General features: G+C 49.4%; 1 protein-coding gene across 18 annotated transcripts in view; it reads right to left on the bottom strand.

The window, feature by feature from the left end:
• The window catches only part of Ccdc57 (coiled-coil domain containing 57), a 90144-nt gene that overhangs the window by 20671 nt on the left and 57118 nt on the right, over positions 1-12355 (bottom strand). For 15 of the 18 annotated variants that reach the window (XM_029560993.1, XM_008828154.3, XM_029560998.1 and 12 more), the window contains 3 exons: positions 9046-9131; positions 4406-4534; positions 3711-3927 (listed from right to left, as the gene is read on the bottom strand). In XM_029560993.1, coding sequence (XP_029416853.1) covers positions 3711-3927; positions 4406-4534; positions 9046-9131 — 432 coding nt within the window. Of the gene's footprint in view, positions 1-10; positions 236-670; positions 2065-3710; positions 3928-4405; positions 4535-9045; positions 9185-12355 lie in introns of those variants that run through there. The other 3 variants (XR_003848696.1, XM_029561038.1, XM_029561041.1) reach the window with 3 other exon arrangements.

The raw sequence follows: 12355 nt of genomic DNA, 5'->3' as shown, positions 1-12355 counted from the left end.
GGTGTTCCAGCTGAGGCCTGTACAGATTGCTTTTCAGCCCAGGGAGGCAGAAGGCATAATCAGGATGCTCTGGGGGCTCTTTGCTCCAGGGAGGTGGTCCTTTGTCAGAACTCTTGGAAGACATTTAGGGCACCAATAATTGCACTCTAAGAAGGTAGAAGAGGCCTGCTTCTGGACCGAGCTTTGGAAACAGGTGCTTCGGTGGGGGAAGTCTCCTGGAGCCCCTGGCTGGAACCTGTGGTCCTTAGAGGTATCTGGCCAGGTGTGGACCAGCTATTTAGATACAACTACCTTTGTTGTAATGCATAAGGCACCTTTCAGTTTGATCTTTACTATTATTTGTGGTGCTGGGGACAAACCCAGGGCCCTGGAAATGGGAGGCAAGCCTCCACTGCGGAGCTACATTTTGAGTGTCTCACAATGCTGCCAAGGCTGGACTAAAACTCCTACCTCGGCCCCTGGAACAGCTAGGTCCACAGCTGTATGCCACACCTGCCCACTTAACTAGTTAAGTTCTGCCCTGGACATTCTTGTGTTAATGTGACCCACTCCCAATGTATATGTGTGTGTGTGTGTGTGTGTGTGTGTGTGTGTGCACTGAGGATGGATTGGGAGCTTCCTGCACACTGGGGGCTGGGGTAGGGCTCTCACACGAGCCCCTGGCTGGAACCTGTGGTCCTTAGAGGTATCTGGCCAGGTGTGGACCAGCTATTTAGATACAACTACCTTTGTTGTAATGCATAAGGCACCTTTCAGTTTGATCTTTACTATTATTTGTGGTGCTGGGGACAAACCCAGGGCCCTGGAAATGGGAGGCAAGCCTCCACTGCGGAGCTACATTTTGAGTGTCTCACAATGCTGCCAAGGCTGGACTAAAACTCCTACCTCGGCCCCTGGAACAGCTAGGTCCACAGCTGTATGCCACACCTGCCCACTTAACTAGTTAAGTTCTGCCCTGGACATTCTTGTGTTAATGTGACCCACTCCCAATGTATATGTGTGTGTGTGTGTGTGTGTGTGTGTGTACTGAGGATGGATTTGGAGCTTCCTGCACACTGGGTGCTGGGGTAGGGCTCTACCACTAGCCCATGCTAGGCAATATCTCTAGTCAGTCACCCACCCTCTTTCTGAGATTCCTTCTGGCCCTCTGGGCTGCAGGTTCCCATTCTTCCTTTATTTACACTGGCTGATTGGTATTAGGAGGGGCCTGGGATCCAGACAAAGCCTCTTTGGTGTCCCCACCTTTAGGGACCATCTCAGTAGAGAAAGAAGGGAATCATGATTAAAAAAAAAAAATCCAGAAAGGCCTGGGAGCTGGTATTGGAAAGAGGAAGCTGGGTGGGGACTGACCTGTTAGGACTGGAGAGGGTTTTGTTGAGGGGAGGAGGCAGGTATTGGGGAGGCAGGGTAGGAGTGGGGGGAGGCCCTGGGATATGTGAGGGACTCCTGGGATGGCAGTGCCTACTTGTGCCTGGAGGTGGGAGCTGGGCGCCTGGGCTACGCAGTGATGCAAGAAGGAAGCCAGAGAGTGGGACAGAGGCCCGGGCCAGCAATGCTCAAGAGCCCTGAGGCTGTTGCAACAATATGGGTGAGAGGAGGCCTGGCTCACGGGTGGACAGAAGCTGGGGGCCTGGCACATGGGTGAGCTGTGGAAGCTGGGGGTGGAGGGGATGCATATGGGGGTGTGGCCTCAGGTATTTAGTTTATGGGTGATCCCAAGATGTTTAGAGCTGCTGGTGGGGCTGAGGCCCTGGTCTGATCTTGGCAGGGCCTAGAAAGGTGAGCGAGGAAGCCAGTGTGTGCTGAGGGGGTGGGTAGTGCTGACGTAGAAGCAGGTTAGCCCATCCTCCAGACGGTATCAGCATGTAGTCCAGGATGCTTCAAACCCATGAGCCTCCTACGTGCAGGGATTACAGACTACAGGTGGGCTTCAAATAAACTACAGTCTGGCTCCTCAGTGGTCCCGTGTGGTTCCCTGGACACTACTACAGGCTGCTGCTTCTGCGCTGTCACCGGCACTGCTCATTGCTCAGGGCTGTGGTGTAGTCTGCTACTTACAATGCACTGAAAGTGAACAAACCCAAAAACAACTCAGGAAATTCCACCCTGGCGTCTGGAGTAGAGCCCATAGGCTGTTTGGGGACTGGTCCTATCCCACCCACTAACAAGGTGAGTTCAATCATATCTTCACCAGAGACCTCATCCCCTGAGGAATCACTGCGTCCTGAAATAAGGTTGTCAAGGTTTTAAAGGCATTTTTTAATTATTTTATGTGTCTGAGTGTATGTGAGTGCACCCGTGTCGTGCAATGCCGTGGAGATCAGAAGAGGGCTTTGGATTCCCCTGGAACTGGAGGTAAGGACGGTTCATAACCACCATGTGGGTGCTGAGAATCGAACCTAGGTCCTCTGCAAGAGCAGTCAGTGCTCTTAACCACTGAGCCATCTCTCTAGCCCCTAAAGGCATTTTTTTTATGTGTATGCGTGTAGTGCCTGCATGTATGTAAGTGCGCCCATGTCGTGCAATGCCCATGGAGGTCAGAAGGGGGTGTCAGATCTCCTGGAACTGGAGTTATGGACAGTTGTCAGCTGCCATGTGGGTGATCCCAGGTCTTCTGCAAGAGCAGTCAGGGCTCTAACTGCTGACCCATCTCTCCAGTCCAGGTTTTACAGCATTTTTACACAAAGGAAAAACATCTCACAGTCCACTGCGTTACACTCAGGCCTTCAAGATGCCAGGCCAGCACAACCTAATGGATCAGTGAACGACTAGGCTGCACTCATAGTGCCCAGCTTTCCTGGGCAGGGGGCCTAGCAGCTACCATTCAAGGGTCAGAGAGGCTCCCTGAAGGCCGAGGCAGCTGTGCAGGCTCACCTATTGCTCTGCTGAGCACAAGCCCCCAGCTCTAGCAGCCGGCCCACACCACTTCAGAGCCTTTGCCCCTGTCCTCACCAGGATGAGATAGCTGTCCTGTCCAAGGTCAGCATAGCCAGAGGTGGGAACCCCTCGCCTCCTGCAGGACTTCTCTCTGAGCTTGTCCCTACCTTTCCCCACTTCACCCACGTGCACATGACAGGCTTTCCATAGCCTGTCCCTGGCTCTACCTCTCCCTAGACTATGGCCTCCTCATTGATGCTTCCTGAGTTGTCCACCCCTCAGCTCAGGCTACTCAGCCAAGGAGGCAGGAGTAATGACCACTATTCTACTGAGACCACTCTTAAAACCACCAGTGATCTATACCTTGCAAAACCCAGGAGGTTGTGGGTATAGTGGCACATGCCTGTAATTCCAGTACCGGGAGGTAGAGGCAGGAGGACTGAAGCAAGTTCCAGGCCAGGCAAGGCTCTGTCTTAAAAATAACAAAATCAGAACAAGAACCAGGGTCACTGTACTACCCTGTCTCAGGTGAGTTGCTGCTGTTGCACTCCCATGAGGCTGACCACTTCCCCTCCAGCAGCCAGAGGTGTGGTGCAGAAGTGGATCCCACTCCAGTAAACCCCCTAGGACATGGTGTGTGACATGGTTTCTGTTCTGCAGGGCTGTGTTGTATGGCTTGTAACATTCCGACTCCACAGAAGAGGTGAGGCACATGGGCCCAGCTGATCCAGAGGGCAGAAAGAACACAGCACACTGACCCCAGTCACTTCAAAGCATGACAGCCACACAATCCCCACCCCTTGGCCACCCCCATCCTGCTGGCGGCATCCTACCTGCAGCAGAGTCGTCCTGGGAGGGGAGGCCTGAAAGACTGGACCCGAGGTCTAGCAGCTTCCAAGTGTCTTGGAGGGAACTGCTGGCCAGTGAGGACGATCTGTGGGTGTGGGGATCACTTTCTTCGGGGACCTCTTGAGACTGGGGTCGCTTCAGAGACTTGTCTTCTTTCTGACGAACTGACTTCAAAGTCCCTGTGGGGATTTTGTGCTGTCTCTGAAAGTTAAGGAAGTTGCCTTTGATGGCCACCCTCTCTCCAGCTGTCTGGGGTGCGACAGCCTTCCTTCCCTGCTCCCCTCCAGGATAAGGATCCAGGACAGTACATGTCAAGATGGGAATGGGCCCCTGGAGACAAGCAGGGGTGCTCTAGGCACTGTACACAGCAACACTGACCCACATCACCAGGCTTGTCCGAGTGTCTGAAGCTACTGACTGTAAGTCCAGGATGGAAGTGCATGGGGCAGAGCCCTGCCAGCTGCAGCTCCTACCAGAGTGGGAAGGTCACTATAGGGTGTGGGGTGAATGCATGCCAGGTGTCCTGGTGCCTCTGATAGCAAGTCATGGGAGGAATCAGGGCAGTGCAGCTGCTGCTAAGGCTTCCAAGGTATTGGAGTTCCCACAGTTCCCACACCCAGCTTGGCTGGAGCCCCGTACTTAGGGAACACTATGACTGCAGCCCAACATCTGGTTGTACCTGCGCAGGCTCTGATGTCACGGCTGCCTTGTAGTCCTGTGGGGTGCTGTGCTTGCTGACCACTTGGGCTGAGCAGGCTTGGCTCATCCCTGCATATTCAGAAACGTATTTTCTCTTGTGCTTGGGGTCCTGTCATGGAAATTCAAGAGAAATTCAGGGACTGCTATCACTGGTGGTGCCTATGAGCTTTCTCACAAGATTAGGAAGAACTAATCTTGTTCTTCCCTAAATCCTGGGACTCGGGACTCATTTGGTGACAGCCCTGCTTTTTTATGCAGGACCAATTCAGCAAGCTTCCTCCAGGTGGCCTAAGTGCCTCTCACAACCTTCTGTGGAAGAAGGCTGCAAACTCCAAGCAGAAGCCTCTTCCTTATGGGCAAAGCAGCTGGGCACGGCCCTTGGGCTGGTCCCTAACTGAGCTGCTCTGCCCATCACACAGCTTGAATGCTTGGTTCCATCTGCCCTCTACATAGAAGGCACAGAAAGGGGATAGAGGACATTAAGGAGAGCCTCCTAGGGCATGGAAAGGGACATGAAAGAGAACATGGAGGAAAAGGCAGCCCGGCTTGTGCAGGACTGAGGGCAGCGTGTGGTCCAGGGAGGGCCTGGCCTCTCTGGCTGTCTTCGATGGGGCCCAGTAGAGAGCACACCTTGAACCACTGCTGTGGAGCTTGGCTGGACCCACCCCTGTGATGTGTAAATTTTGTGTGTGTGTGTGTATGAGTGCTTTGCCTGAATGATGTATGTGCACCACATGTGTGCCCAGTGCCTGTAGAGGCCAGGCGAGGGTGTCAGACCCTCTGGAACTGGAGTCACAGACAACTATATTTAAATGTCTGACTTGGGGCAGGAGAGATGGCTCAGCAGTGAAGAGCACTGGCTATTCTTGCAGAGGACTCCAGTTTGGGTCCCAGCACTCACAAGTGGCTCACCACTTGTAATGCCAGTTCCAGATGATCGGCCCTCTTCTGGCCTCTCCAGGCCTTGTATACATGAAACTCATACACATAAAATAAATATTTTAAAAAGATTTAAAAAACTATCTGCCCCCCAACCCTTTATCTTTGGGTTCACTCTGGAGCTCCTGGGTCCTGGGGCTCACAAGCTCCAGTCAGGGTCACTGACCTCTAGCCTTCCTCTGCTGGGGCTTTTGGTCATGTTCTTTTTTTATCGTAGGTGTGCGCCTTATTCTATATTTGCAGGAATTCTTTTCTGTATATTCTCCCCAGTTCTTTTTTTTTTTTTTTTCTTGAGACAGGGTCTCCCTGTAGCCCCAGCTGTCCCGGAACTCCTTATGTAGACCAGGCTGGCCTCAATCTCAGAGAGATCTGCTTGTCTCAGTCTCCTGAGAACGCTAGTGAGCCAGGCCCGGCCTCCTGCTCAATTTCTTCTCTCTTGGAACTGACCTCAATGGACCAGCTGCTCCTTCCAGGCCTGTTTCTTGAGTGATCTTGCATGGTCCCCTGTCTCAGCTCCTTCCTTGTGCTGAGTGTGTCCTTAGGTTGTACACTGATGTGGATGAAGAAGGAACACCTCCAACCTACCCCTGGGGACTCTCTGCTCCCCCATGCTCCACTGCCCCAGCCAGTGGCCAGGCCTGTCTTCATGTTCTCAGTGTTCCCAATGTTCTTTCTCTCACATTCCAGCTCTGCCCCCACTGCCCCACCCAGACCCCATGCCTGTGCCCACCTTGGTAGCTTTCATCCAAAAGGGGCCACTTGTTGCTCCCTGGGAGGCTGCTCCCATTTGGCTGGGAAACATCAGAAGTTATACTGCCCAAGGGCAAAACCATCTCTACTTGGCTTTCTCTCTCTCTGTTCCTCTCTCTCTCCCTCCCTCCCTCCCTCCCTCCTCCTCCCTCCTCCTCCCTCCCTCCCTGTCTCCCTCTCCCCCTCTCCCTCTCCCTCTCCCTCTCTTCTTTTTGAGACTGGGTCTCCCTGTAGCCCCAGCTGGCCTGGAACTCACTATGTAGACCAGGCTGGCCTTGAACTCACAGCGATCCGCCTGCCTCTGCCTCCTGAGTGCTGTGATTAAAAATGTACCCCACCACACCCGGCTGAGACAGGGTATTATATATAGGCTGTTCTTTTTATTTTATTTTTTGTCTTTTTGAGACAGGGTCTCCCTGTAGCCCCAGCTCTCCTGGAACTCATATATAGACCAGGCTGGCCTTGAACTCACAAAGATCCACCTGCCTCTGCCTCCCAAGTGCTGGGATTAAAGGTGTGCGCCACCACGCCCAGCATAGGCTGTTTTTTTAAAAAGCTTCATGTTGGGGCTGGAGAGATGGCTCAGTGGTTGTTCTTACAGAAGACCAGGGTTTGAATCCCAGCACCCACATGGCAGCTAACAACTGTCCGTAACTCCAGTTCCAGGGGATCTGACAGCCTCTTCTGTCCTCCAAGGGAATTGCACAACACAGGTGCACTTGCCTACATGCAGGCAATACAGGTATACACATGAAATAAAAAGAATAAATAAAATTTTTTGAAAAAAAAACCTTTTTGTTTTTTTTGAAACAGAGTCTCTAGTCCAGGATGGCCCAGAACTCCTTATGTAGCCAAGGATGACCCTGAACATGCTTGGTTTATGTGGTACTGGGGATCAAAACAGGGCCTCATGAATGTTAGGTAAGCATTTTACCACCTGAGCTACACTTCCAGGTCTAGCTGGTCTTAAAATTGCTATATAGCAAAGTTGACTTTGAACTCTGTATCATGCCCTACTTATCTGAGGAGATATATAATATATATTTTGGGTCTTTTTGAGACAGGGTCTCCCTGCAGCCCCAGCTGGCCTAGAACTCACTATGTAGACCACACTGGCCTTGAACTCACGGCGATCTGCCTGCCTCTGCTTCCCAGGTGCTGGGATTAAAGGCATGTGCCACCATGCCTGGATTCTGAGGAATTTTTTTTTTAAGAAGGGAAAATCAAAAGGTAAATGACAAGTTTAGGAAAGAGTTCTGATAATAAACAGCAACTGACAACATATAAAACAAACCACCAAGAGAAGTTGGCAAAGAAGCTGGATGTGGTGGCTTATACTTATAATCCCAGTGCTAAGGAGGCTGAGTCAAAAGGATTATCACTAGTTAGAGGCTAGCAAGAGTCACAAAAAAGAAAAATGAACAAATAAAATGCATAAATAATTCTGAAAGGAAAAATATAAATGATAAATAGGGTAAAGATGCTTAATACTGCTAATGATTTAAGATATTTAAAAAATGTTAGCTGGGTGTGGTGTTACATGCCTTTAGTCCCAGCACTCAGGAGGCAGAGGCAGGCTGATCTCTGTAAGTTCAAGGCCAGCCTGGTCTACATAGTGAGTTCCAGGCCAAAGGGACTACAGGAAGACCCTGTCTCAAAAAGACCACCCCCAAAGTTTTGATTTATTTTTACTTTATGTGTATGAGTGTTTTGCCTGCATGTGAGCATACCATGTGTGTGCAGTGCCTACAGAGGCCAGAAGAGGACATCAGAGCCCTGTTGAACTGGAGTTATAGATAGTTGTTAGATGCTGTTCTGGTTTGTTTCTTCATTGCTGTGACAAAGCACTTTGTTCAATACCAACTTGGGGAGGAGAGGGTTTGTTTGTCTTATATCTCCCGGGTCACAGTTCATCAGGGAATTGAAGGCAGGAAATCAGGGCAGGAAGCTGGAGGCAGGAGCTGGAGCAGAGGCCATGGAGGATTGCTGCTTACTAGCTTGCTCCCGTGGCCCCTGCTCAGCCTGCTTTCTTATGCAACACAGGCCCACCTGTCCAGGGGTGGCACCACCCACAGTGGGCTGGGCCCTCCCACATCACTCAACAATCAAGAAAATGCCCCCCACACAGGGCCACAGGCCAGTCCAATGGAGGCAGTTCCCCAACTGAGGCTTCCTCTACCCAGGTGTGTCCAGTTGACAACTGAAGCATCCAGCAACATTCTGATATTGAGTCCATGCTGGAAAAGAGGACGGCAACAGTGGCAGCACCAGCAGCAATAGACTTTCTTTTCTTATAGAAGTTTTTTGGTCTTTTTGAGACAGGGTCTCCCTGTAGCCCCAGCTGGCCTGGATTCGCTATGGAGACCAGGCTGGCCTTGAACTCCCAGAGATCCGCCTGCCTCTGCCTCCGGATTGCTGGGATTAAAGGCGTGCGCCACCAAGCCCGGCCTATATTATTTCTTTTTAGACAGGGTCTCACTTTGTAGTCTGGACTGTCCTGGAACTCCCTATGTAGATCATGCTGGCCTTGAACTCAAGAGAGCTGCCTGCCTCAGCCTCCCTCCCAAGTGCTAGAATTGAAGGTATGCACCACCATGCCTGGCCTCTTGTGATATAAATAGTAACTTAAAACCAAACACAAACCCAGCAGCTAGGCAGGGTAGGGCACTCCTGAATCCCAGTACTCATGAGGCCGAGACAGAAGTATCCAGGGTTCAAGGCCAGACTGGGCTACATAGTGAAAGTCTGTCTCCAAAAACCAAAATCAAAGCAAATAAAAAGAGCAGGAAACAGTGAAATGACATCAACACCGTGTCAGGGTGCTGAAAGGAGAGGCCCTTCATGTCGTATTCTCTAGTTTCTATGACAAAAACGTTCACTTCAGCAGCTAGTGCAATGTCCAAGCAGGGTTCTTAAGTGAAGAACTGTTACCTGAGCTTTTGAGTGGGGTTGCAACAGTCCCAAAGGTGGACCTTGATCCAAAGTCCCCTCAGGCACCTCATGGGGGTCCAGTCTCCCTGGAAACAGGATCAGGAAAGGGTTGGTTCTCTGTGTACATCATTCAGGATCACTTGAACACACAAAGAACAGCACAGTACTTTTCAAAACTAAAGTAACTTCCACTCCAGAGAACTTAGGGACTGGGGTGAATTATGATGCATCATCCCCCAGCAGAGACACATGGCCCAACTTTCTGACTGAATTCTAATCCTAACCCTCAGATGGCGGTATAGAGCAGCAAAAGGGACATTTTTCCTAACATCCCTAAAACAGCCTCTGGGTAGCCATCAAAGTAAGCATCAACCTGTGTGGGGCCATATACCACAGAGCTGGCTGCTTTGGAGGCTGAACAGTAGATCCCTTGAGTTCACAAGTTCATGGCCAGCCTGGACGACCAGCAAGGCCCCATTGGAAAAAAAAAAAAAAGGCAAACGTTTATAAACTTGAAGGTTATAGTCATAATAAATGTTTCAGTGTTCTCTTACCTAGAAATTATTCATATATGTGTACCATATGTGTACACTGCCCATAAAGGCCAGAAGAGGGCGGTGTGGTAGATCCCCTGGAACTGGAGCTACAGAAGTTATTAGTTACCAGATGGGTGCTGGGAATCAAGTCTGGGTCGTCTGCAAAGCAGCCAGTGCTCTTAATCACTGAGTCATCTCTCTAGCAACCTCCACCCCCAATTTTGCTGATACTTTCAAACAGGGTCTTGCTCTGTAGTCCAGGCTAGCCTAGGACTATCCACCTCCTGCCTCAACCTTCCAAGTACAGTAATACTCAGCCTGCGCAAAGGTTATTATTATTATTAATTTGAGACAGGGCCTCACACTGTAGCCCTGGCTGGCCTGAAACTCACTATGTAGACCAGGCTGGCCTTGAACTCACAGAGATCCACCTGCCTCTGCCTCCCGAGTGCTGGGATTAAAGGAGTGTGCCACCACGCCCAGCTTGTTTTTTACATTAAAAAAAAATATTTTATTTATTATTTTTATTTTATGTGTATGAGTGTATTGCCTGCATGTAGGTAAGTGCACCTGTGTCATGCAATGCCTGGAGGACAGAAGAGGCTGTTGGATCCCCTGGAACTGGAGTTACGGACAGTTGTTAGCTGCCATGAGGGTGCTGGGATTCGAACCCTTGTCTTCTCCAAGAACAGCCAGTGTTCTTAACCACTGAGCCATCTCTCTAGCCCTCATTTTTGTTTTTTTAATAATTTTTTTACTTATCTTTTATTTTATGCATATGCGTGTTGTCTACATGTAAATTGTCATGCCCCTGGAACTGCAGTTACAGATGGCTGTTAGCGATCATGTGGGTCCTGGGAACTGAACCTGAGTCCTCTGTAAGAGCAGCCAGTTACTCAACCACTGAGCCATCTTTCCAGCCCCTGAATTTTTTTTTTTTTTTTTGGTTTTTTTGAGACGGGGTCTCCCTTTAGCCCCAGCTGTCCTGGAACTTACTATGTAGACCAGGCTGGCCTTGAACTCACAGAGATCCGCCTGCCTCTGCCTCCCGAGTGGTGGGATTAAAGGCATGTGCCACCATGCCTGGCTTGGATTTGGTAGCTCAAACTGGCCTAGAAAGAAGTCCCTATACAGCTAAGGATGACCTTGAACTTCTGGTCCTCCTTCCCCCACCTCCCAAGTGCTAGGATTACAGGTTTGCATCACCACACCCAGTTTCCTTGGTGCTGAGGATAAAACCCAGGCCTTCATACATGCTAGGCAAGCATTCCACCAACTAAGATACATCCCCAAACTCAGTACCTAATGTTTTAATCCCAGCACAGGGGGAGACTAAGGTAGAGCTAACTTCTGAGCCCTTTCCCCAGCCCTGGCTGAATTTTCAAGAATGGAAAAACAATCAACAATGAATCCTAAAATTAGAAACAGATGGGTTCTTGGCAGGACACACCAAACAGAACCCAGATGGACACAGCAACACAAAACAAAAAGACAACAGAAGTGGTCAGTGTACACAGACCCCTCCACTAAGGGCACAAGAGCAGACTGGTAGCTGATTGTTCAGATGTGTGAAACTTGTCTAAAAAAATGTTGCAGGAAGCCAGTCTTGGTGCACATACTTGTGATTCCAGCACTTGGTGGGCTGAGGCAGGAGGATTTTGAATTCAAGGATAGCCCCCCAAAATAAAAAAATAAGAACTAAAACCAAACGTAGCAAAGTGTTAACTTTGAGAGTTCTAGTTCTAGCTCAGCCACTGTTCTAAAGAATAATTAAAACAAAATCACTTTCACACATGTGGAAACTTAAGGAAGGCTCTTCATAAAGGAAGATGTATGTGTCAGTCATTAGAATTAATACATGTGCACACTTTACTCATGCATATGTACTTAGTGGACAGAACTGCATCAGTTGTGCCCATGGGAGGGGGAACTAAGTGGGGTCCCTTAATTACCTTCTCTTTTATTTTTTAGAATGTAGTTGGCCATGAACTCAATCTTCCTGCCTTGGCCTTCTAAGTGATGGGATGGATCATAGAGGCATACATCACTACCAACTACAGTAGATTTTTAAAAACTATTCATAGTTGAATCAAAGAGTCACCAGGGGGTGGGAGGGGGCTGGGGATATAGCTCAGAGGTAGGGTACTTGCCTAGCACGCACAAGGCCCTGGTCTTGATATTTAGCAGTGGGGAAAAAAATAATCAGAAGGATAATGACATAGTAAAATATAAAGAAAAAGTCCACAAAAAGCTAAAGATTCACAAAGTCAAGCAATGAAATGTTTTTACCTATCATGATAGTTAAAAAATCGATTTTCTAATAACTATTATTTTTGAGTCTATGGTCAATAAACAATTCTAATTCAGTTCTGTGTGCATCTCTTCCAGCACCTCACAGGTCACGAGAATGTGCAGAGAGGACTCTGAAGGGAAGACACTGAGCTGCTGGCAGAAAAGAGAAAACCCAGATACCACCAGCAGGCCACAGGAAGAAGGAAGAACTCAATGGTGCCATTGTACCATCTCTTCTAAGAACTGGCTGGCTAATGACTGGAAATGCACAGCACACCTGTGGGGAGGAAAAGCAGGCTATGTGCACACTGAGCACTGCACATCTGTGTCCCTGGACATTGGTGAAGGTGTGAGCAGGCATGGTGCATGCATGGGCTAGTATAAACACACACCAAAGAACAGACATGTGCATGCTTCCTTCACCAAAATGTGAATTAACTCCAACTACTCGTTTTTGTTTGATTTGGTTTGGTTGCTTTAAA

Source organism: Nannospalax galili, unplaced genomic scaffold, assembly GCF_000622305.1.
Source record: "Nannospalax galili isolate Female #2095 unplaced genomic scaffold, S.galili_v1.0 scaffold1250, whole genome shotgun sequence".
Taxonomy (NCBI): domain Eukaryota; kingdom Metazoa; phylum Chordata; class Mammalia; order Rodentia; family Spalacidae; genus Nannospalax; species Nannospalax galili.
This window is presented reverse-complemented; position numbering and strand designations above follow the sequence as displayed.